Source organism: Phytophthora infestans, genomic scaffold (assembly GCF_000142945.1).
Source record: "Phytophthora infestans T30-4 supercont1.9 genomic scaffold, whole genome shotgun sequence".
Classification (NCBI taxonomy): domain Eukaryota; phylum Oomycota; class Peronosporomycetes; order Peronosporales; family Peronosporaceae; genus Phytophthora; species Phytophthora infestans.
Window position 1 is genome coordinate 3,700,409 of NW_003303750.1, and position 25,271 is coordinate 3,725,679.

Consider the following 25,271-nt stretch of genomic DNA (forward strand, 5'->3'; position numbering starts at 1 on the left):
CAAAGCTCCGAAGGATAGGTGCCCGTCATGACTCGCACCAGAATTGGCAATCTCAGACGCCAGCACGTAGATGCTCTCCTCGCTCACCTCAATGCGTGACAGTAACTCCATCTGAGCTATTAGTATCTTCTCGAGGCTTGCGCCGATCTTTTCAAGCGTGTTCTTCATGTCCATGAGCTCGTCGATGCGCGCGCGCACCAGCTCCCGAGCGAGCGACCTTCCGTCCATCCTTGCTGCGATGTTGGATCCTTGAAATATTTGCTAAGTGTTAAAAATTGTGTTCCACACAGTGTAGTGTAAGAAACACACCCAGGTGTGGTGCACACGCATTTAATGCTGTTTCAATAACTCTAAATTTAGGATGTTGTGGCGTTATTTACACTGCTATTGATGACGGCGACGACGTGGCCACGTCATTTATTATAAATTACCAGAGACCATATGTTTTTGTGGTCGCTTTAGGCGATAAGGTTGCATTATTTCCTGTCGTCTTGTCGTATTGTGGTTGCAGTAACGCCTCTCATTTCAGATTCAGAATCTGTCATATCTCCGTAATAACAAATAAAACATGGCTAACACACAATCGTCGCCCATTTGACATACTCAACTCATGTAAAATCAGTATTTTCGTCCTGCGTTGTTACAGCTGCACAGCACGCTTTCGGTCCTTTATTGATCCTTTTTGAAAACGAATTAATCCAAAACGAAGCTTAGTATGTATTAATTGCAATACAAACTGCATTTTTTACACGATGATATATATAACTGAGATTTGGATATTATATTGTAAATTATTGAGCGGAATTTTTTGCAGCTGCATTGTTCAAGGACGCAAGCTCAGATGCTTACCGGGCACAGGCATGAAGTTTTCGGGAGACCGTTGTTCTCTGGAGTGGTCCGGGGTGAAATCAACGAGTTGCAGGGAGGCACCAGAAGGCCAGCTTTAGCAACTCCACAGGTCGCCCAAAGGCCAAAGCTCATTAAAAACGATCTAAACTGGCATCAGCGATTCGCCCACATAAACTACAAATCGATCCTAGAGATAAATAACTAAAGTAAGGCGAAAGGGCTGACACTAGCTGGCTCTTGCGTGCACAAGTGCAAGGTGTGTGGCTAGGTATCGGCCCGCTCAGCGCCCGAGCAAGCAACACGTTCTCGGTACTCCCAAGACGAGGTGTGCCACGAGGGCCCAATGCAGAGAGCTTTCCATGGGAACCTTTGTTTTCTCGCTGTAAGGTGAATCGAATTCACGCATATTTCCTACATACGGAACAAGACAGACGCAGCAGCAGGTTTTGAGTATTATCTGACTATCGTCAACCGCCGGTCCGACAAGCTGCCATCACCAGCTTAAACTTCTAAGATCAGAGAATGGAGGAGAGTTTGTGGATGCGGCCTTCCGACGCCTATGCGCAGCGACCGATACAGAGCGCGAATACTCAGAGCCTCACGCGCAGTACCAGTATGGAACTGGGCTTGGTAAAATCTAATATGATATCGATTGCCAGGCAGACCCCACGCCAATTAATAATTGTGTTATTTGTCAGGTTTTTTTTTTCAATACACGTCCGTGACAGATGGATGCGTACGTCACACTGCCGCCTCGCACTTTCAAAAAACGAATACCTGGAATCTAGTCAAAACGGATACGCGCATTGGAATCGGAAGGAGGGTTTACCTGGGCCTTTCCCCCCGACGCGCCCCACCTCCCGAACGAACACCAGCTCAAACATACCAATCGTACTGACGGATACATTTTTGTGATGATAAAAATACTGACTAAAACTACTAATAGTAGAGAATTTATACTATTGGTATTTAATACCAGTACGAAAATCACAGAGAAAATTTACCAATCTGATTAGTTCGCGTTTTCTTCTTCCCGAACTCGTGTCCGCTTCTTTCCCAGCTCAATTGCCTCGGCAACCGCACTTGCATCCTACAAGCTCCTATTGAACTGCAAAAAGAGTATCGTCATTAACGTCATTGGGTTAATGCTTCGGCGCAGACGTCAGAACTCAATTCCTGCACGTGAGAACAGCCTCTCCACGTCATTAGATGTAGGCGGGGTCCACTTCGGGTCCTCTCCAGAAGAAGTCACTTCCTCCTGACTCAACGCAGCCTCGGCAAAGAACTGATGGGCATCTTCACCTTCCTCCTGCGGTCCCGTCGCCACATGTCCCTGCTTGATGTGCGAGCTCTGTTTGATCATGTCATCAAGCATTACCCTGGAACGAGGCTGTACCTGTCTCCTATAGTCTCTTTGCTCACATTTCCCGACTTCGAGAATGAGGTCGTTAAGCTTATGGCTGGCAGAGAGAATATCCTGACAAGAGGAGAACGAGCAGCTGTAGTAAAACTTCTCCAGACCTCCGATACCGTCGTCGTTTGTAGCTTCTTGTTCACACTCTCCAAGTTCTTGAGGTCTTCATACGGAGCCTCTCATCGAGCATTCTCTCGCGGGGTGGGAATGAAGTCCGCCAATTTGTCGTCGATGCGGTCAACTTCGAATAGATGCGAAAATAGCGGTCGACCATGGAGAATGTGCTGCCCCAGCGTGTTGCATTACGATAGACGGGCATGAGAGCGTTTACCTCGCGGAGATGATGCCGGTTCTTGATCGTGTTCAGCTTGCCCATGAGCGCATGGACTTTATCCAATATATCGTCGTCCTCGCGCATGAGGGCTTGGACGGCCAAGTTTAATCGGTGGCTAGCACACCCTATCATTGGAACCAGTGACTGTTTGCAATTGCTACATTCACAGACGCGTGATCGCACACGTAGAAGCACAGCTGAGAGGCATGGATCTCGTATGTGTCTAACACGTCGTCAAGCAGCTCGAAAATCGCGTCCGATCCCATGTCCGACTCGTCCATCAGAGTCAAAAAGCATAAAAGATACTTGTCGTCCTCAGTTACACCGATGACCGCCACGAAATTCGTACCGTCTTCGGTCCATGCGTCGATAGCAAAGCCAATTTTCTTGCCACGCAGTCGCAACTTGATCCGCCCCTGTACGACACTTTCCAGCCCGAACATATTCTTCTTAAGCGTCTTCACGCTCACTCGGTTCGAACGAGTATACTTACGCGCTTTCGCCTTTTCACACATGCTCAGTTCGCGGTTCTCCATGATGATCCAGTCCAACCAGTGATAAATTTTCCTGGAACATTCATCACCCTTCACGAAAGTGTCGAGGCTACCTTCTCGTCGCTGAATCGTCCGGAATTCGTCCTCGTAAGAATTGGTATGGCACCGTACGAGATGTTCCACCAGGTTCGTGTACCCAGTGGCACGAGCTTGCCTCCGACGGGAGAAGCAGATCCGACACTGATATTATCCGTCGCCATCGGGGACAAATAGGGCTCTGGCAAAAGATCTTGGGGCGATTGAAGACATGGTGAGCGGCGTAGAATGATGGTATTGTGCTGGTTTCGGCAATTTGCGGAATGACAGAAAAGAAGTGCTCTCCTGTAGCGAATTGGGCATGCTTCCACGAATACCAACCACCAACTGTATAGGTTTTTAAAACTAGTAGTATATGTTTTATTGGATGAAATTGGGGATTGGGGGCCAATTAGTTATTGCAATAAGTTACTGCCAGTTATAGTTACGGTTATTGAATTTTACCAAGCCCTGGTATGGAGTGGTGAAACCAGCAAAATGAACACTTTCAGAGACGGCAAGAACGCTTTGGATGCTGTCCGGGATAGCCCACAACATCTGGGAGTTCGATGCCGCCCAAGCAGCATACGACCGAAACTGAGTCGTATTGCGATGCTTTCCAGCAGCGATACCACACGAACGCTATCACTTTTACGCTACCAAAGTCATCCAGCTCCATGGCTTCGGGAAACGCGTCGTGGTGAAGCCCCCTCGCTTACAGATTAATGGCGGGTGATGCTGCCCAGGATAATCATGTAGTTATTTACAGGATTAATCCTGGATACGACATCCTATCTGAAAACAGTGAATATGTGGAAAGATATGGAAAGATTCGAGAAATGTTCGGTAAGATTCGTCGAGGACGTGTATGTGTGGCTGTAAAAGCTTCAATATTTTCCCAGGATTTATTCATGTCGAAATCGTGTTCCAGGGGGTGTCCTGGATTTTTTTTAAATATAATCGTGGATATAACCATAATTTCGATTGTTGAAAAACTGCTAAGTACTTTTACACTGACATAGGTAGGAGGACACCAGGAGCAACGAATGCAAGACATGTATTACGCTGGACTAAGGTACTAGGAGCCTACATCGCAACTTAGGCTGACGGCACTTCTTCATCGTACTCTTCCATTTCGGCCGAACTTGGTACTGGTACCTTATCCTCCATATCATCATCGCAACACCTTTTCTGGACCTTGAACTGGGAGAAGTCGCCCCGTGAGCAAGTAGTAGAATCGATCAAAACGACGCCTCGGCAACGAGGCCTCGCTCGTATCCTGTGGAGGCCCAGGCGTTACTTGTCGAATAAACATATAACAAACGTAGACTCCACAGCTAAACCCGTCGAACGTTATGTGATTATTCTGCGGACTAACGTCGTAGTCCTGTAATCCGCCTTTGTTTCAGATATGTTGCGATGGCCTGTGCGGGGTTCATATACAGCGCTTGATTTAGCGGATCGTACAAGAAGATCCGCTTCGGTTTCACCTTTACCACAACACAGCACCAGTGGTAGTTGCCATAATTCAGCGGAAGCGGTACTGTATTCACTTCTGGTTCAGCTACTTGCTTCAGTACACGATCTCGTACAGTTCATTCTATGGGTGTCTCCACTTTGTCCGAGTCCTCTTCTTCTTGGTAGTTGCATACACAAATCCAGCAACACTGCACTTGGGGAAATCCACGACCAAGCGGTTGCACAGAGCTTGAATTGCAGCGTCCGATTGCCAAGTAGGTGGAGTAGCTCGTACAATAACGAGTACTGATACTCTTTAAGATTTGGAGGCCCAGGGAGACTTTTGTAAGGAAATGTATCCACAATTTGTTTGGAGACTCTTCTTGCCAACTCATGGTATTCAGCAGGGAGGGAGGGAAGAGCTGATTCCATAAGCCACTTATTAATGTCTACACCGAGCTTGACCGTGTCTTATCAATTTGGAGCTCTTTCGGACAGCTCGTAGTGGCCACGAGAGAAAGTACCGATTCCTTTGATCTGCACGCACTCAATCAACTCCTTAGCTGGTGGCTTCTTCATGGAATCATTTTCGTCGACTGCAATCGCGCTTGCTACGGTATTTGGTTATAGGAGCAGCTCAAACACGGCTCTAGAAGCTTCGACGGCAGTACATAAAATGTGTCCATGGTAAATACAGGATTCTTCAGTCTCTTAAATTTTGGCTTTTTCGCTTCACCATCACCGTGTGTGACCATCCCTCCAGACAAACGTCGTTGTGTCTCGAACAGTGAGGGTTCTTCTCGCTCCAACGCTGACATAAGGTCGTTCAGCGTTATTCCGCCAGCTGTTTTACGATCTTTCTCCACAGCTTCAAACCATTTCCGGTCTACTTTTGCACTAGCAGCTACCTCCTACTTCTGTTTTTTTTGTCTTCCCATCTTTTTCGACTTTGGGTTCAGGCGTATTTTCAGTGATGCCTCGTCCGTTTCGTGATCATCGCCCGTTTCGTGGTCATCTTCTTCACAATTACCTATTCCACTGCTGATATAGGTGTCCTTCCACCAATCAGTGTGTCATGTCCAGTAATACTGCGCTGTCTAGCGTTTTTTTCATTGGCGGAGAACAAATTCCAGCATTTGTTCAAGCTCCTTCTCCTCGTCCATGTCGCCAGCTCGTTTGCGATTAAGTGGATCGCCCTAACTTCTTCTCGACATCGTTCAGCCGGATAACGCACAGTCTTGGTCTCCTTTTTTCTTCATTACTATCGAACCTCTCATACGCAAACTGACGGACTTTGTTCAGCTGCTTAGCAGGAGTTGTCCACCTACAATCAAGCCATGAATTAAACGTGAAATAATCGTGGATATATCCTGGACAAATCCTGGATGTTATTTACCTTTCGTGGATGCAATTCCGGGGAATCCACGATCCAGCGACACAATTCTTCTTCCTGTATGAGATTGTACGTCGACAGGGAAGGCTCACAGAAGTAGAGAACTCGCACTCACATCGTCAATCATCCAGCCTTAACGTGTAGTGTATGGAGTTTCCGCTCACTCCAACGATGTCAGGATCCTGGTACATTCTTGTAAAAGTGTAATCTTCAAATTTCTAGAGCGCGCAAGGATATTGGTGCTGGATCGGATCGGCCACATATTACGTCGTAAATCTAAGGACGTTTCGGTTTTCTTCGTCATAATCAGAGTTCGCAGACATATCAATTCTGGATAGTCGATACTTGTACTCATTCTCCTTGCGACGATCGCAGGCCAGTAAAGCCTTAACACAGCTTGACATACTCATCGAGCCGTCGACACTGTGCTTGAGTCTTCCAAAAAATCTTTAAAGCCGATTGTTTGTGTTATTCTTGAAATATGGTAGGATTGACGCCGATACATGACCCATCGATCTTGGCATCCATTTCAATTCTTTTCAAAGTAGTCATAAAATACCGACATTCTAATCCTTTCACACAAACCCTTTAGAGAAGCATAATTCGAGTCGTAGTCAGCTTCAGATTGTGCGTAAACCATTTTGCATCTACTTGACTTGCGTCCCCCCCCCAGATATCTTACCAAAAACTGGTTTCGAGCGCATCGCTTTCAAATACTTAATCCCATGGAAGTGACACATGAGAATTCTTGCGTCTGAGGAATGCGTCTCGACCACGCGGATCTCGTTGAGGTCCTTCTCCACGACAATTACCCGAAGCAAAACGATTCTGGTAGGATGTGAACGCTTGAAATGGTCAATAGCTCTGTCCATGTGCTAGTCGCCATTAGCCTCGATAAAAGACTGCTGTATTACACAGCCCTCCCCAAATTCATTCCGGGTCATGAAGGGCAGCAACGGTTAGTTGTATCTCAAATATAGTCATGGATAAATCATGATTTAGTTCTGATAAAATCCTGCATTTGGCACCAATCATTTACCTGTTCGTCTTATGGCTGCAGTCCACCATCAAAATCTCGCTGAAGCGTCCAAACATTCGCCGCATGTGCGCAGTAGCCAAAGAGATTACCCCAGTCTCACCGGCCTCAGTTTCGGCAACAGATGACACGTTCTCCGACGCAGCAGCCGAAAGCAGAGCAATCTCGCTTGCAATGGCCTCATTATCATTCACCCAGGCGAAGCTCAAAGCGTGATCTCTCGCCAAATTGTCCACATCCACTTGTATAACATTTTGGTCGTGTTCGAGAAGGTAGTCGTAGATTCTCGACATCTTGGCACCAACGGCCAACATGCCATCTACACGGGCCCCCACTAAAGGTTCAGTAACACCTCGAGAAGTCGGATAGGTTGCAAAGGCAGCAGCAGATACTCTGTGATTGTGCTTGAAGACGCCATTCTTGACTTGCAACTCTGCACGAGACAAATTCCACTGCACTACAAAGCCAAATGGACAGTCAGTGAGCCGGATATGTTGGCGGGGACGGCTGCCTTCGCCCCGCGATTTCACTTCTCCCAGCCGTGAGTACATATGTATGTACGTTGATATGGGTCAAAACCCTCTCTGCCAACTGTGAATCGTCGGCACCTTTTTTTGCTCGTTTCAAGCGTTTGTTACGCTCAAAACGAGACATAGTCTCCTTTATAGGCAAGACTTGCATCGTCCGATCGCAGTAGAAAGTAAAGTAAGACTGCCAGGCGTCCCAACTAGAATGCCAAACCGCCAGAGGTTCCACCACAATCATATCATCATCAATAGCGTTGTCCGAGACATCATCGTCATAATTAGATCCCTCGCTACCACTCGCCCTGCCACTTGCCACACCTGCTTTTGCTTCCTTTCACTTCATCGTCTCCATGATCACTTCCAATCTCTACTTCCGCATCTCCACTTATCTTGATGCAACAGAGCCACTAGCCATATCCGAGAGTCCGGGACCACGTCTTCGGAGGGACGACGCTCGCGTACCACCAGTTGCACCAGACACGCTCGCAGCTCCTGCACCGCTGTCGTCGGTGTGCCCTGCTTCGGCGCTTTCGCCACCGGCGCTTGAGACACGTTTGTACGAAACCAAAATGAAACCCCAATTCGCCCTCCATCGGAATTAAGAGTAGTCGGAATTAATCGGGTTGGAAAGCATTTTTTTTTAATTACAAAATCCTGGACTATCCAGGATTGGAATCATATACGCTTCCATAATTATAATCCTGGCCGGCAACGGTTTCCAAGATTAATACGCGATACATGCTAAGGGAATGAGGAAAGATCGGTGTATTTATAGTCACGAGAATGAACACAAAGGTTGCATCCTCTTCTTAGCGCCGGTGGTCACACATTCAGCGGACCTTCAGTGCAAGCGTGGCTCACGTTTACTAAAAGCCCACCGGACGGTAATCTGCAAATGCTTGCTGAGTCATCTACCACGGAAACGGATTCGTGAGAAAGGCAAGTAGCCGAACCGACCATAGCGATTCCGACACACCCAATGGGGCCTGTTGTGACCGATCATTCTGTGCGTGGAAGCGCCTGCTACGACCGACCCTTAAAGCCGCCCTAAGGCGTGCTGTGACTGACCCTCCGTATGCAGATAGACCACAAAGAACCCTCGAAAATGGAGACGTAAGCCCATAAATGTACACTATTCCTCGATTACGGATGATCTAACTGATGTAATGGTTGATGGATGGAACATTCGAATGTACGTCGCGTCGATACTCAAATGAATTAAAGTCGGTATATAGGTCACGCTTTCGCTGTCTTGTGTGAGCCAATCATCCTTGCTGACGCGCGAACATCATCGAGCAGCCCTCTATGGGGGCATCATCACGGAGGAGATCGAGTCAGCAACACCTTGGCCGTCGTCGCTCCTTGAGCAAATGTTGTCCCGTACCCGGGAACGGAGGGGTCATTCCAGGAGCTCTGCCTCCCGTCGGGATGACCCGAGACCCTGGAATCACTCCTCGCCCCGCCGTCCCGTCAGGGTGGTTCCCGTTGAACTCAACCTCGCACGTACCCTTGACCGAGCCCGTTAGGGTGGTCTTATAAGGGGACCCCTGAACGCCGGAGTCTTGGCGTCGGGGACCAAAAGCACCTCGCGACATCAAGCCCTTTCCCAGAGGCTCTCCGTTGTCCCACGAAGGCCGACAACAAACGAAGTGAATCCTTCCTTTTTTTAATATGTAGTGTAGTGTATGTAAGGTCGAGAAGGTGTTAGGCCTCTCTTCCGGTTAGCTCTCAGTCTTATATTTCCCTCCTTCTACTCAAGAGGAAGCCAAGCCAATCAACAAACTTTTATTTTTCAAATCTCTAGTGTTCCTATCTACCGTTCCTGCAGCCACTGAACAAGACCGTACTCCCTGAACAGCCGCGGACTACCCGACCCTTGAAGGAAAAGGAGGTATACGACATCTGGTGGAGAAGCAGGGTAGTCTGCTAGCTGGAGAAGGTCTTGCTCCAAGTGAAGTCTCGCGGAGAACGTCAGAAAGAAGGACAAGATGTCGGCTACTAGCAACAGAGAAGATGAGAGCGCCACTGTCCGGGAAGAAGAAGGCCCGACCGAGAGTCTGCCTTCGAGAATGCGACCCAGTCTGTCGACTACGCAAGGCCTGCAAAACGTGCAGAATATCATAGACCAAGCGGCTAACCGACTTGGGGGGAACAACGCTAGTGCCGGTGTCGAGCCACCCGCGGACGCTTTGGGCTCCGGGGTCCCTGCGACCTTCACTTCGGAAGAGTTGGACTCGATGCTGACCCTGAACGGCGGAGGCGGCCGAGGTACGGTGCAAGGCTGGCTTAACTCCCTCAACTGGTTGAGATCCATGGCCCCTCCTGAAATTGCCGCCGCTATGGAGAGAACTGGTGGAAACGGTCTTGTGGGGACTCCCCCTCCTACGACTCGAGTAAGGACTGCAATCCCGTCGTACCAAGGTTTCACAATCCGAACCCCAAATACGTCATATGGACAGGACTTCAACCCGTTCTTCTCCCTACCAACTGTCCCTGAAAACGGTGGACGTGCTTCCCCGGCAAGTATTCCTCCGAGGACCTCTAACGCTCCTCCTTGGGGTCTCCAGCCCTCCGGTAACTTGCGAGGAGGCGGGGAGAACGCTCCAGCGGTAACCGTCCCCGTTCCTCAGAGGGTTCCTTTCCAGGTCTCGTCGCCTACCGTTCAAATTCCTACCCAAGGCCTGGGGTCTCGAACTTCGATTACCAGCGGAGTCGCGTACGGAGTCGACCCTACGAGAACAACCCGAGCTTCACAAGGAAACGGAGGAACTACGGCTTCTGCCGGAACCCACCAGGGTCCTGCGTATGGGGAATATGGAGGTAACTCCTACTACTCCTCGCCTACGTATGGTAATACGCCTTCGTCTACTAGTGGCCAGTATGGTATGCCCACTAACATCCGAAACGCAATTCGCATGCTCCAACCCTTTTACTCGGAAGGAGCGTCGGTGGAGAAAGCTAGATCCTTCTGGGAGGCTTTCGAGAACGCCACGATAGGGCTGGACGAACCCCTGCGTCTCAGCGCTTTCAGGGAGTGCTTGAAAGGCAAGGTCGGCGAAGATTGGTGGATGTACTCGCGCATCAACAGCTTTGAGGCTCTGAGAACTCGGTTCCACAACCAGCTCATCAGTCAGACCCCTTTGCAACTGATTGAGAATCTGAAGAACACTAAAAGACCCCGGGGAATGTCCGCCGAAGTGTGGGGCGACATGATTTCAAGTCTCTGCGATGATGCTCAGTGCTACGACACTCAGATGCGTTACCAGTACTTCTTGTCTGGACTCCGGAACCGAGATTGGAGGAACGCCCTCACCACGACAATGATTGACTCCATCCCTGCGGCTGTGGCCATGCTGCTCCTTAAGAATATGCACCGTCCGGTTGAAGACGACTCCGAGTTCGACAATGTGCCGTCCCCTAAAACTTCCCAAGAGAACGCTGTCCTCGAACGCATGATGAACATGATGCAGCTGACGCAGAATCTACTCGCTCAGCAGCAACAGCAACAACTTCAACAGCAACAGCAGTTGATGGAGCGTCCTCTGACGACCGCCTATGCTTCCCCTGCGATGAATGTAGCTGCTGCCTACTCTCCTCCTGATCCGAACCCCTCTCTGCACTATCAGCCTATCGGAACGCTTCCTATTACGCCTATCAGGGGCGTTCGTGTGGGTCCGGACTTGCGAACCCAAGATGGTCTTCTCGTGTGCGGTCGGTGTCACACTCTGGGGTGTAGTCGTATTCACTGTCGCCGCGGCAAAGCCACATGTCCTCACTGTAAGGAAGTGGGCCACATCGGTCCTGAATGTGAGCGTGACCCTCCTAGCGGATTCCGGAACACCCAGCCGAGGAACGGACGCAAGTGCTTCCTGTGTGATGAATCGGGTCACATGTTGGCGGAGTGCCCTCTAAAGACGTCACTGAAGAGACTTGGCGGTCCGACAGGGGCAACGGTGGGACCTGTCCTAGGGCAAGCGCCCAGCCAGCAATGATGGGGGCGAGAGGGAGGGGAAGGGAGTGTCGCTCCTTCCTCTTGTCTATGGATCGACACAAATGGGAACACTTTGAACTCCGCGGAGGAGTCGACCAAGAGGTATGAAGTGTGTCCTGTTGGAGGTGGGATGAGTTCCGCCTTACCGGAAAGAAATGAAACGAACGTAAGCAATGAACATATGACGAGAACTGAAGAAATACTGCCGTTTGAGCATGAAGGACGTACGGCGCCCGTGTGGAACGGGGTATCGGTAGTCTCAAACCCCAACGACTGTTGGAAGACGGAGAGAGAAGCGTTTGTAAAAGAGGTAGGCTCGGGACCCGTAAGGGACGGTCCCGCAATAGCTGCGCACGTCGACGAACGCTCCAATACGAACCTAAGAGTGGTTACGAGAGATGACCAAGAGAGCGAGATCGAAACAACGAACGAAAAACTAAGCAAGGAAGGAGAGACGGAAAAGCCGCTACTTCAGGCGTCCTCGACGGAACGAGACTACCCGTCGACGTCAACGAACCACAAGAGTGTGGTTTCGAGCGTGCTCGATCAAGACGAGGAAAAAGGTGAGTCCAATAACGGCCCTATACAGGAGGAGTTAACCCCAGACGTGACGGAGGTACTCGAAAGCCCAACCCGGGAACAATATGGAGCTACCAAAGCTAGTGTTCCAGTACCAAAGGCGGACCCACGCGGGCAGGAAAAAGACGTGACCCCTCCTGAGAGAGACGACGCCTCCGAAAAGGACTCTGAGGACGTCGCCAGTACTAAGTCTCCAAAGAATGAACCGGAGAAGGAGCCTTCCTTCGCGAGGGTGTTCACCAAAGAGGAACTAGATACGTTGGAAGAAGGTAAGCCTTCCGAAGAGAAAGAAGAATATGACAAAGAGCTCGAAGACCGACTGTTTCCTCTCGATGAAGTCGAACTGAAGCGCCGGTTAGTTGAGAATGCGGAACAATCGAAGGAATTGTCTCTTGCCGAGTTAAGTGACTTACTAGGCATTCCCGAAGAACAGCTAGCGAGGACCCGAGATTCTTCCCCTGGTCGACTATCTACTCCTGAGTACTGGTTGGAATGGTTCCAAAAGACACTAGCCTCGTCGGAGAAGCGAAGCGAGCCAACCGTAATTTCCAAGATGAAAAGCCAGTACGGATCAACTCTGTGACGTCGGACGACTCCGATTACCGCGACGAAGGGGGAGGGACCGCGACGAAGAGGTTCTCGTGGCAGGACGCGCCGAAGACGGTAGTGCACTTCCCGGAGCTGAGAGTTCCTCCTCTACCAAGAGAATAGTGTCCCGCGGACCCCTCTGTAGTGGAAGACAATATCGCGCTAACCCTGGGGAGTTCCCCCAAAAGGCCCTCCGAACTCGGTGAAACCGAGTACGAGTTGCTGGACTCTCGCGGTATCGTGCCGGACCCTTGGCGAGCCATAGTGCGACGAGCCGTATACTTCCTCGTAAAGGCTGAAGCTTCAAGTAGAGGTGACTGGTGTGAAGGGTGTATTGGCGAAGGATCGCTAGATGAAGAAAAGAAAGATGACTCCCCGCCCCCCACTAGGCTCCAAGATCTCCTAAGCCGGATCGAGGACTGGATCAATAGCCTCGCTGTTCCCACTGACTCACGATCGAAAGAGTTACTGACTAAAAGAATTGCGGACCTTTACGAGGAAGAGGCTGACGAACTCCGCTTGAAGATCCTCGAGAGGAGTTCACCCTGCCGATGCTGTCGTTGGAAAGATCCTGCTCCTAGAGGTTCTCCTGCGCCGAAGATAGTCAGTTTCGACTGCTCCTCTCTATTCGGTAACCGTACCGAAGCCCTCGGACCGAACTGTTCTCCCCGAGATAAGGAAAACGGGTTGTACGGCTATGTGAACGTCGTCACTGACGCTCCTATCCCTCGCCCCAAGCCAGGTTTGGTAGAAGTACCGAGCGCCACTGATAACTGGTCCGCTGACGTGGAAGAAGGAATCGGTCCCCTCGGCAAGCGAGTGATCGGATCGGTAGGGGGCGTGGAAGCTCTATCGTGGGGATTTATCGAGAACCTCCCGGCCGAACTTCTCATCGACTCCGGGGCCGTAGCGTGCCTAGTGCATAGGCGGGTATTGAAGCGTCTCGGCTTAACTAACTCGCCTCTAATGCCCTACGTTGGCAGTCTGAACGGTGTGTCCGGGTCTGCGCTCGATATAGAAGGAGTAATCTACTTGCCGGTGACATTGGGCTCCGTCGAGAAGAGAATACCGTTTGCCGTTGTGCCTAAACTACATGTCGACGCAGTCCTGGGCACCAACGCTCTCAAGGACTTTCGCGCCGTGGTGGACTTGGACGAGAATACAGTCACGCTAAAGGACACGAGAGAGGTGTTCCCTCTGGGGTCTCCTCGGGTGGAAGAGTCTTACCTGTCCCGCATCTCATCTACCATTCGACTCTGCCCTGGTGGACAAGCTCTAGTAGTTGCGGAGGTGCAAGGTCAACTGAGCGACGGGACCACCGTCCTCATAGAAGGGCTTTCTGCGCTGGATGACTCCATTAAAGTTGCTAGGACCCTGTGCACTGTGTATAACGACCTAGTGATCGTGGAAGTATGCAACCCCTCTATCGAGAACACCGTCGTCAAGAGAAGCACCCGATTGGCGAGTGTTACGGTAATCCCAGCGTCGGCGCTTCAGCAAGAAACCGCTGCGAGTGTAAAGCACGGAATCGCCCTGCCCGGCGAGGCCCAGACTAGGGACCAAAGAGCTCAAGACCTGTGGATCCACTCGGTCCTTAGCGCCTCTAATTCGACGACCGAAGTCGCTCAAGAATCCATACCAGGGGTGGACAAAGTACTCAAGGAGGAACTCTACGTCGACCTGGACGAGTCTAAATTGGGGAGCGAACAGAAGAGAATATTCACGGAGTTCCTCCAACCGTTCAAGGACATGTTCGTCGAAACCTCGATGCGCCCCGGACGGACGAACCTGCTCGAATTTTCTATTGATACTGGAGAGCACTCGCCTATAAAGCAACCCCCTTACCGAGTGTCCAAGGCGGAAGGAGACGTGATGGAATCCGAGATACAAGAATACTTAAGGCAAGAACTCATACGACCCTCTTCTAGCCCTTGGGCGAGCCCGGTGCTTATGATCCGCAAACCTGACGGCGGGATACGGTTCTGCATCGACTATCGAAGACTGAACGCTGTGACTATCAAGGACTGCTACCCGATGCCGCTCATCGATGACATTCTAGATGTACTCGGCAACGCTAAGCTGTTCTCCACGATGGACATCGCATCCGGCTACTGGAATGTTCCGATGGCTGCTGATAGCGTGGAGAAGACTGCCTTCACCTGCAAATATGGTCTCTTCGAGTGGCTCGTAATGCCGTTCGGACTGTGTAATGCCGTACCGGGCTTCGAACGACTGATGGAGACTGTGCTTGTTGACCTTAAGTGGCGGACTTGTCTAGTGTACCTCGACGACTGCGTGGTCTTCAGTGAAGACTTTCCTACCCACCTAGTACGACTAAAACAAGTCTTGGAACGGTTCCGGTCGGCGGGATTCAAGCTCAAGATGGAAAAGTGCAAGTGGGCACGCGACCAGGTAGCGTTTTTAGGTCACATCGTCACTCCGTCTGGCATATTGCCCAACCCCGAAAAGGTCAAGTCGGTGATGAACGTGCTCAGACCGCACGACTTGCACACTGTGAGGGCGTTCCTGGGTCTGACTAGTTACTTCAGGCGGTACATCCCGGGATACGCAGCCATATCGGCCCCAATCGAACGGCTTAAGATGAAAGGGGCCCGATTCTTCTGGAGCGACGACTGCGAGGCCGCTTTCCTGCAACTAAAGCGTAAGCTGGTGGAACCTCCCATCCTGGTGTATCCCGACTTTTCGAAGCGCTTCCTTCTATATGTGGACTCGTCTAAGCTCGCTGTAGGGGCATGCTTGATGCAAACCGTGGAGGGGCGCGAGAGAGTCGTGGCCTATGCGAGCAAGCTACTAGTTGGCTCCGAGAAGAACTGGGTCCATAAGGAGGACGGTACGTCGGAGATCGAGTGCTGGGGTATCGTTTGGGCCACGCGCAAGTTCCGCTGCTACCTGGACCGTTGCGAGTTCGACCTATACACGGACCACAAAGCTTTGACGTGGGGTATTCAACGAAACTAATCGTACGAGCAACGCTAAGCTGGCTAGGTGGGCCATGGAGTTGTCTCAATTACGTTTCAAGGTGTTCCACAAGCCTGGTACTTCGATGGGTCATGTGGATGGTCTGTCCAGGCTGTATACCCAAACCATCAATGCTATCTCTATGGCGGAGCTACTCAACGATGCTGACGAGCCCCCTCCTTGTACTGTCGAAGTCGGGGAGACTACGACTCTCGACTCGACTCTGCTCCCTTCAGGGACCTTGCCCGAGGACGCTGGCGAAGCTAGACCCGAGCCGTTCCCCGACGAAGAAGAGGTTACCGACCAACTCCTAGTGTCCCCCGTTGATGTGTTCGGGTTACAACAAACTCGCTTCGTGGAAGAACAGAAAAGGACTCCCTGGATCCAAGCTATGATAGCGTTCCTTAGCGATGGAGCTCTAGCTCTGGACCCTCAAATGCGCACCAAAATCCTGCTAATGGCGCCTAACTACTCGGTAAAGAACGGAGTACTCATGCGTCGCGTACACCTGAAGGCTCGCGCTGGACCGGCGTCTACTCTTGAAGTTCCTGTGATTCCCCTGCCTTTCATATCGACGGTACTACATCACTGTCATAAGGATGTACTTGCCGCTCATGTCGGAGTTACTAAGACGCTCGACAAAGTGCGCAAGCACGCTTACTGGCACGGGTGGAAGAAGGATGTGGCCGAATATGTTCGGGAATGCACCGTGTGCGGCAGTGGTAAAGGCTATCGCCCTTGGAGAAATGGCCGAATGCAGAGGATGCCCGTACAAGAACTATCGGGACCTTTCTCGCTATTAGTGGTGGACGCCATAGGTCCCTTAGTGGCTACTCCTCGAGGCAACAAGTTCAATTACGTCTTCGCTGAATATTTCACTCGATGGGTCGAAGCGTTCCCAGTGGCCCGCTTGGACACTGTAACGTTCGTGGAAGTTATGGTGAACGAAGTGATCTCGCGGCACGGAGTCCCCGAGAAACTACTGAGCGACCAAGGATCCAACTTCATCTCGAACCTGGCACGATCCTTCTACGATACACTCGGGATCAAGAAGTTGTTTGGAGCTGCTTACCATCCTCAGACTCAGGGGCTAGTTGAACGCTTCAACGGCACGCTGATCGGGATGCTTAAGATGTATGTCAACGAAGCTCAGAACGACTGGGACTTATACCTTCCCCGAGTACTGTTCGCATATCGTTCGTCGTATCACGAGGCCCTTAAGGACTCACCATTCTTCAGCCTGTATGGCCGGGACCCGGTGTTACCTCTGGACCTCGCGTTTCTCAACACGAACAACGGATGGAAGAGTAACGAAGTCGCTAGCTACAGACGAAAGCTATTCTTATCTCTACGGGATACGAGACGATTAGTAGAGCGCCAACTCTTGAAGGCCCAGGGCAGACACGAGCAACGACTGAGCAACCAAGTACCGATTAAGTTCAAGGAGGGAGACCCGGTGTGGGTCTACCAGTACTTCTGAGCTCGTCGCGGGGAAAAGACCACGAAGAAGCTCGCTTTCGCGTGGCATGGTCCGTACCGTGTGGTCGGGATCGTGGGAGAGAACTCCTATCGAGTAGCCATCCCTTCTCACCCCAATCGGGTCGTGACCATTAACGTCAATAGGTTGAAACGTTTCCAAGGGCGATGGAGTCGACCGTTCCCTTCTGAAGTACCCGAGGGAGTCCAGTCGAGTCCGGGTGTAGACGACGACGGACCTCTATCAGAAGAGGACCTCCCCTCTACTTGCTTCGTAGAGAGACTCCTGATTGGAGGGGAAGAGACGGACCTGACCGGAGTTCCTTGCTCTGTGATCGACATAATCGCCCGACGCAAAAAGAACCGTGAAGAGCAGTTCCTGGTGTTGTTAGCTACCTACGAGACTCTTTGGAGACCACGAAACACACTATTGCCCACCTACGCTGCTCTGATCAAGGCGTTCGAAGAAACCCGTCGTCGGGAGGGAGACCTACCAGAACTACGTCGCAGCGCACTTTGGGAGGTCGTCCGAGGCAAACCATTAAATAGCCTTATCATAGGTGACTTATAGCTTGTAAACTTAACCAAAGCTTAGCCTGCCTACAATATTCAGTTTACAACTTACCTTACTTTTGGTCTCTTTAGACAACTCTATCGTATAATCTTCGAGATACATCAGATATCATCGACATTTTGTACCTGTGTATTTATAGCTAAATTTAGAGACTGCCTGCTATGCCAGTTTTGGGTGGCATTAAACAGCCTAACGGCAGCACATACATGTACATGTACGAGTCGTATTACGACCGGCGCATAGATCTCCCAGATATTGCTGTCGAGAATTTTGTTCATAGCTCGCCTTTTGTATTTTTTAAGGAATTTTGTGGAAATATTGGTTTAAAAAAATTGTGGATGCCAAGCTTTTGGCGCCAACTCAAATAAATACCAAGTGACAAGATGGACTTTGGCGGTGCTCCGACTGGTAACGCGACGTCCCCACGCGTCAATAAGAAGACCATGGGTGCCTATGTAGGCCACACAGTCGCTCTCGTCGGCGCTGTGGAGAGTCACTCGCCCACGGCCGTTGTACTGCGCACCTCGGTAAGACCACCAGTCATTTCCATTCGTCGAAGAGGTTGATGTGGTTCCTTTAACTGTAACTCTCTAGGACGGTGAGATCGTGAACGTGAAGACGCAGCCAGGCACCGACTATGGCAGCAAAGTAGTGGAGGTGATTGGCCGCGTGGAGGACAGTGAGACCATCCGGGAGTTCAAGACGACGCTCTTCGGTGACAACTTTGACTTGGACGTGTACGACCAGTTCGTGCAGCTCTCGCAGACCAAGTACAAGCATTTGTTCGAGTAGTTTTCGCTACTCTATACCGTAAAGCGGGAGGCAATGAGGCAAATGAAGAGCGAGAATATATAGATTTGCATGGTAGCTATTCGACTACGCTGAGTGGCTCTAAGTTCTCTTCTGTGTCGTGCTCTTCGAGGATTTCACCGGGCGGCAACGGCTTGGCTGTGTGCAGAAATCCCTGGCAGAGTGGACGCGGTGCTTCAGGTGTCTGAACGTCGTTGATCTCGCGCTGCACGAAGTGCATGTGGTAGTATGGGGTGAAGATACACTTGTAGAGCTGGAAATGTCGATAGTACGAGTTCGTGACGTAGTCCACAATTACCGCGACTTCCTCGCGACTAAAGATCCCCACACTGCCAATACGACGTCGACAGGAGGTGAGCTGTATGGCGTACGCGTCGCGTCGCTCAAGTCGACGTATCTTACCTCTTTGGTGAGCGATTGACGCTGTGTGTGAGCAGAGTAGCCTGAAAACACTCAAAACTACTCTTAAGGTCGGTCTTGCTGTCCCGCGCGAAGTCACGCTTCATGAGCATCTGGCAGATCCCGAGGAACACGGACGTCTGGTTGAGTTCGAAGTGCCTCTGTCTGCAAAACGTATAACCTCCATTCGTTAAGGAAAGCTATCCAAGTCCTTAACTCACATCTGAAAATGCACTTGACAGTCCATAAGCTGCAACTTAGACAGTGTGAAGGAAGAAAGGATATGAATAGTTGTGAAGGTGGAAGTCGAGCAAAAAGCTCTGCTTCTCGTCCGAAAGATCCAGCTCGAAGATCTCCGCCAGCGCACTAACATATCAACAGCATTCAACATTTCAGCAACAGTAGCCGCGTCATCCAGCTGCGCCATGCTCTCATTGCAAACTGTCTTTGCACCTTTTGCAGTCGTCCACCGAGTGTCGTGTAGCCAATTGCGCCAATTCACACTCGCTCGCGTGCTTCCACACGATCGCCTCCGTCTATAAAGTGTAGAAAAGCGGTCAGCCCTTTCGCAACTCTTCATGCTGGTGCTACCTCGTCATTTCTCATAAGACCGAGGTGAATACTCGTGGCTCTACCAGCGCGACAATAGTCAAAGCGCATGTATCATTCGCACCATGACGCTACGCTATCCGAAGTTGCGCCGTTTCAGGTTATCGTACTTTATCGGAAGTCGCGACCGTCTATGCAGCCATTTCCGAAGCGTGGCTCTTAGACAGCCAATCATCGCAAAGTGTTCGGAGACGAAGGTCAGTACAAGTCCGTATATACAGGTTTTGTTTCCCTCAAAAACCTTTATTGCTGAAGAAAATAAGGACATAATGCACCCATACCTCTTTAAACCCAGATGTCACTATCAGCGCTTTGCGCGTGGCTGGCTCTTTTTTCTGCCAATAGAAATGGCTCCCCCCTCTCCCTACACGGCATAGCCTGCGTCGGCCGGACCGGACACGTGAGTTGCTAACAGTTAGCTTCGCAGAGACCTCCACCGGTCGTCCCCCCGCACAGCTAGCACCACGGCGACCCCAAGCAGCGACATGGAGGCGGCTACGGTGCCCAGAGACGCCGCTAGTCGCTCGTGTAAGACGCCTGCAGGTCCCGAGGACGCGCCCGAGATCGTAGGCGAACCTGTGACCCTCGAGGAGCTTGTGCCTAAGAGCAAACAACAGGCCGCAGCGAAGAAGGAGAAGGAGAACAACGAAGCCGAGCAGGAGGAACAAGTAGAGACCACAGAAACAGACGCATCAGCGGAGAGCGTGGAGCCTGTCGAGAAGACGACAGAGAAGTATGACGACGCGAACGAAAATGGCGACAGTACCGGTAACCCGGAGGACATGGAGGTTATGATGGAGCTGGCGGTTTACGATGACGACGACGACGAGGAGGACGACGAGTTCCACGAGGCCATGGAGGACGGCGTGGACTTGTTAGATGAGGACGCCGTGAAGCCTTCAGTGCCTCAAACAATGAGTTTCTCGGTCAACGAGATGGAAGTGATCACGAACCGTGGAGGACGCACTGGCAGTCTGTCCAAGTTCCTGGATGACGCTGACACGTACCGTCGCCGGTCTCTCCCGTCGTATCCAGAGGACCAATTGTTCGCTAGCTCCATGAGCCAGAAGAAAATGACTCTGCCAGCCTTCCTGGACATGCAGATCGACCCAGTTCTGGAGATTCTAGAGGATACCGACTCCGATATCCGCTTGTGGCTTATGCAGCCCGAGACAGTAAAGGAAGTGCTCGCAGAGTTCGTCACGCCACCCGTACTTAGTGGGGAACCGCATGAAGAGTACGGCTACTACAAGAAACACTTTTTATGCTCCGAGATCATCATGAAACTGTACACAGGCGAGGAAGATCTGTACGAATCCTTCTCTTCCGACTCCAGTTCGGGCTCCGCGGCGTCGACTGCGGTCTTTGGGTGCCAGGAGCCAGAAGATATCGCCAAATGGGAGCAACTCTACTCGATCTTCAAGAACCCCATCCCATTGGATGAAATGCAGCTACTCTTCTTCAGTAAGGCGCTTGTGCGTCTTCACGACGGCTTCTGCTTGGAAGAAGGATACGTCAACAACGTACTTAAGCGGTTCTTACCTTTGGTCATCCCGCACTTGTACTCGAACACGATCAAGTACATGCTCACGCTCGTTCTACAGAGCTACGAGAGCGTCCACCCAATCACAGGACGCAACGACGCCATGGAGATCGCGGCACGGCTGCTGGCCGAGGCGACCCGCGTAGATCCCTCTAAGCCGGAGAACCTCCCTCTAGTAGAGAACACGACCAATCTGCTCGTCGACATGCTCCAAGCCAACCAAGCAGACAGGTTAGGGGCCTTCAGTCGACGCGAAGGAGGCGTCTACTTGTCCAAATACTTTGTTCGCGATCAGTTCGGCACCATTCGCGGCTTTGAGTCGATGACGCATGGCTACCACAACTTTTTGCAGTATATGCTGCTGGAGGAGATGTCCAAGCAGCCAGTGATCGTCGAGGCGATCTTTAAGAACGCCTCGGACGAGCTCGCAATTATCCGCGACAAGAAGTTGACGGAGGTCTCGAGTGCGCTGAACATCCACGTGGCTGCTGAGCTGCTCGTGCTGTGCCAGAAACTGCTGAGCGAGAGCGCAGAGAGCGACGAAGACAATCAGACGCCGGTGATGGAAGCGCAGAACACGCAGATGTTCGGATACTCGAGTTTCCAGGCCGAGCACTACCCGAACTCGCCCCACGATGGCTCTAGCGAGACGTCCATGTACAACTTGACGTCTCTGCCGCGTGGCCATGCGCTGTGGACGTCTGTGCTCGGTGAAGCGCGAAGAACTTGCGGCTCGTTTGTGGCGCAGCTGGACAGCGGTCTGCCGTCGTCTGTGGAGATCTCATTAGCTAAATATCTGAACAACCTGGTGCTGCTGAACGACCCGAGTCTGGACGAGGAGTTGCACAAGAACGGATTGATCCAGGCCTATCTGTCGATTCTGGAGAAGAGGTCGTCGTTCGACATGCTCATGATCCACGTGGTGCCTGCCATCTCGTTCATTCTGCGGGATGCCGACGCCTCGAGGGCGAAAAACTGTCCGCTGACGAAGGATTTGTTCGGCGTGGACGTCAAAGTGCCGGAGAACATCATCAGTCTGTTGCTGCGAGCCAAGGTGGACATCGCATCGCTGGATATCTACGCGGCTATTCTCCACGACGTGATCGACGAGGTGTTCACGAGCAAGGCGCCGTCCCAGAACAACGCGCAGGTTGTGTTCCATTGCAAGCGCAACCCCGCGTGGGCCAAGCTGTCAGAGAAGACGAGGTTCAGTAGTGGATCGGAGAACTCGGCGCGTGGCTCGGATGAGAGGAGGAGCTCCGTGGGTGAACAGGCCTCAAGCAGCGAGCGAGGCTCAGCTGTGGAGTCTGCGAGTGTCGAAGAAGCGTCAACTGCCGAGTCATTGCTACAGGAGGAACCGGAAGCATCGTCTGAAGAGCTAGAAGCAGCATCGGAGGAAGGCAGAAGCTCTGTTAGTGAGAAGGAAGCCCCGTCGTCTGAGTTGGAGTCATCTGAGACGACAGACGAGAAGGAAGAGGCCTCTCAGGACGCCACACAGACAACTCCGCCTGTTGTCGTCTCTGAGTCCGACACGAAGTCTGCTTCTCCGTCTCCTACGTCCAAGGAGGACTCGCCGATGAAGTCTCCGAAAGAAAAGACGGAAACGAACAGGAACAGCGAAGCGGACGGCTCGCGCAAGTCAAATTACTTCAAGAACGTCCTTCAGTCTCCTGTCTTCAAGTCGCCCATGCGTCTAGGCTCGGTGATTAAACCCCCCGTCGCTCCGCCAGCTCAAGACTCGAGCTCTTCGCAGTCGAATGGAGACAGCAACCAACGCAACTCGTTCGGCTGGAATAGCGTCTTCAAACGGCTACGGAAGTCGCTGGTGACAACGCATAATGACAAGGTGGACAAGAAGGTCTTGGCCCTGAGTAACGAGGCCTACGCGTCTCCCAACGTGGCTCCTCGACAGACCGATGTCTTCGTTGTAGACACGTCGCGGGGCGACGACATCACCATATTCGTGAACCGTGACGCGGGAGTGCTCGTCACTGACGTCCCTGCAGCGTCGTCCAAGTCGTCCGAGTCCTCTATGAACGTCATTACAGCGGGGTATATGTACAAGAACAAATACCCCGAGACCGGCCACAAGAACGTGTGGGAGCGCTACTACTTCGTGCTCAACCGCTCGGACGGTTCCTTGAGCTACTACATCAGTGAGGCTCATGCCAAGGACCGCACGTTCCTCCGCGGCACGTCACGTCCGCTAACGGTGTCGGAGGGCCTTTCAATGCACGTACACGGCCAACACAGTGTCTTCGGCTTCCAGATCAACACACAGGGACACGGCGCGTTTATGGTGTTGGTGGACTCGATCGACACGCGTCTCACGTGGCTCACGGAGATTTTAGTCTGCGTGTCGAATGCCAACCCGTCGCCCCCGCTGCCGAAGCAGCGACTGTCGCTAGTGCCTGACGATGCACCGAAGCAGCGGCTGTCAGCCACGACAAGCTCCATCTCGTCGCTGAAGTGCAGCAAGGAGGAGATGAGAGAGCTGGTAGTGGAATTCTACCGCAATTTGTTCGGCCCGAACCTGAAATTCTCGTCGCCGTTGGACGCGCCGGCGTCATTTTGGATGGAAGAGAAGATCGAGCCCGTGTCGGACGGCTGCGTCTTGAGCTCGAATCTTCCGGACTGCGTGCCCTACTGGGGCGAGTTCCACGGCTACAAGCGACTGTGCGACTACTGGAAGATTCGGGACGAGACGGTGGAGCGCAGTAGCGGCCGTGTGCTGCGTATCCTGGTGGACGAGGACGAGGAGACGGCTGTGGTGATGACGTCCACAACGTTCCGAATCCTGCGCAATAGCGAGATCGTGACGGAGGAGTCGTGCGATATCGTGAGTGTGAGCGGCGGCAGTATCGTGAGCATCCACTGCACTTTCGACTCGCATCGCATCGCCCAAGCCTTCAAAAAGTACGCACGCTATCATCCGAGTGTTTGTAACGTTATAGTCTCAGTTACTAACTGTCTGTTCTGGTGTTGTAGGGAGGGGATCAGCGCGTCGTAGGCGTCTTGGACGGTTCGTTATGTTCGTGATATGCGTGCAAGTGCGTGTACGTGTTTTGGAGCAGAAGCGCTGATGCTGTTACCCGCCTGGACTGAGGAGGAAGCAGCAGAGCTGTGAATGAATCGATGACGACAAAGGTGGCGAAAGAGCAGAAGACTGACAAGGCCAAGCTTACAGCTCGTGCTACCACATGTAGAGACCTAGAGCAAGAGAGCAGACAGAGAACTATGTTGTATCGGGCGCCACGAAAGACGGCAGCCCATTTTCCTTTTTACTACTACCCCCATATTATCATTTCTCGAGCTGAGCAATAGCCAATGTCATACGAGCTTTGTTGGTGTTTTTAGTTGGATATCCTTGTCAAACATCTTTCTGTATACATGTACTACTACAGTAGTAGACTACTAATACTGCTTGTAGTATAATAGGATACCGGTACCAGTTCAGAAAAAAAGAATATTGTGTACATGTAGTAGTACTTCTAAGCTTCTTATTAGAATTATCTAAGAAAATAGTACTTCGAAGTAGGAGTTGATTTGCCATGGTCACGACCAAACCATGGAGACTACAGAAGACCTGGAGAGCAAATACGGCGATCTCGCGTCTTTCTCCGTGACGACGGCTGCAACGGATCTCGCGACTTTTATCTCCAAATTTACAAATGGGGCTGACACCATCGTGTATGGCGTGAGCTACGCACACTATTTACAGAAAGGCTCATGCATCTTGCTCCTCCTGAAGTAACTGGATACGTGCTGGATGGAATCGCTACAACTTCTGGAGCACCTGAGTTCTTCTATGCGTCGAGATTGGATAACGACTTTGGTGAAGTGGGCGGCGTTTTCTTGTCACTTTGTGAGAGCGACAGCAAGTGCAAGTCCCGCTTCGATGCTAAAGGTCTCGACAACACTCTTCAGGATCTAATTGAGCAGTTTGACGACGATCCATACTCAGCATGTGCTGCGTTGGTCAACAGCACGGGGAACGACGAGTCACCGTCTTTCCGTCTCCGCACTGCACTCGGCAACGCGTTGTCAGACTCGTACATTAGGACGCTCATCCCACCGGTTGTTTACCGCCTCGCACGTTGTGCTCCTGATGACATGGATGTTCTGAATCAATTCTTCACGTCT

General features: G+C 51.5%; 4 protein-coding genes across 4 annotated transcripts; 2 read left to right on the plus strand and 2 right to left on the minus strand.

The window, feature by feature from the left end:
• Positions 1 to 18,150: 18,150 nt before the first annotated feature.
• On the plus strand, positions 18,151 to 18,559 carry PITG_06111 (uncharacterized protein; the record flags this gene model as incomplete). Its single annotated transcript, XM_002998249.1, has 2 exons — positions 18,151 to 18,294; positions 18,362 to 18,559. The coding sequence occupies 2 exons, from the start codon at positions 18,151 to 18,153 to the stop codon at positions 18,557 to 18,559; spliced, it is 342 nt and encodes a 113-aa protein (XP_002998295.1).
• A 43-nt stretch (positions 18,560 to 18,602) lies between these two features.
• PITG_06112 (uncharacterized protein) lies at positions 18,603 to 19,083 on the minus strand (the record flags this gene model as incomplete). Its single annotated transcript, XM_002998250.1, has 2 exons — positions 18,603 to 18,906; positions 18,980 to 19,083. 2 exons carry the CDS (start codon positions 19,081 to 19,083, stop codon positions 18,636 to 18,638), a joined length of 375 nt encoding a protein of 124 aa, XP_002998296.1.
• A 150-nt stretch (positions 19,084 to 19,233) lies between these two features.
• PITG_06113 (uncharacterized protein) lies at positions 19,234 to 19,652 on the minus strand (the record flags this gene model as incomplete). The annotated part of the gene is made up of 3 exons (XM_002998251.1): positions 19,234 to 19,342; positions 19,430 to 19,512; positions 19,650 to 19,652. 3 exons carry the CDS (start codon positions 19,650 to 19,652, stop codon positions 19,234 to 19,236), a joined length of 195 nt encoding a protein of 64 aa, XP_002998297.1.
• Positions 19,653 to 20,008: 356 nt separating this feature from the next.
• On the plus strand, positions 20,009 to 24,451 carry PITG_06114 (uncharacterized protein; the record flags this gene model as incomplete). The annotated part of the gene is made up of 2 exons (XM_002998252.1): positions 20,009 to 24,044; positions 24,117 to 24,451. 2 exons carry the CDS (start codon positions 20,071 to 20,073, stop codon positions 24,136 to 24,138), a joined length of 3,996 nt encoding a protein of 1,331 aa, XP_002998298.1.
• Between the last annotated feature and the right edge of the window lie 820 nt (positions 24,452 to 25,271).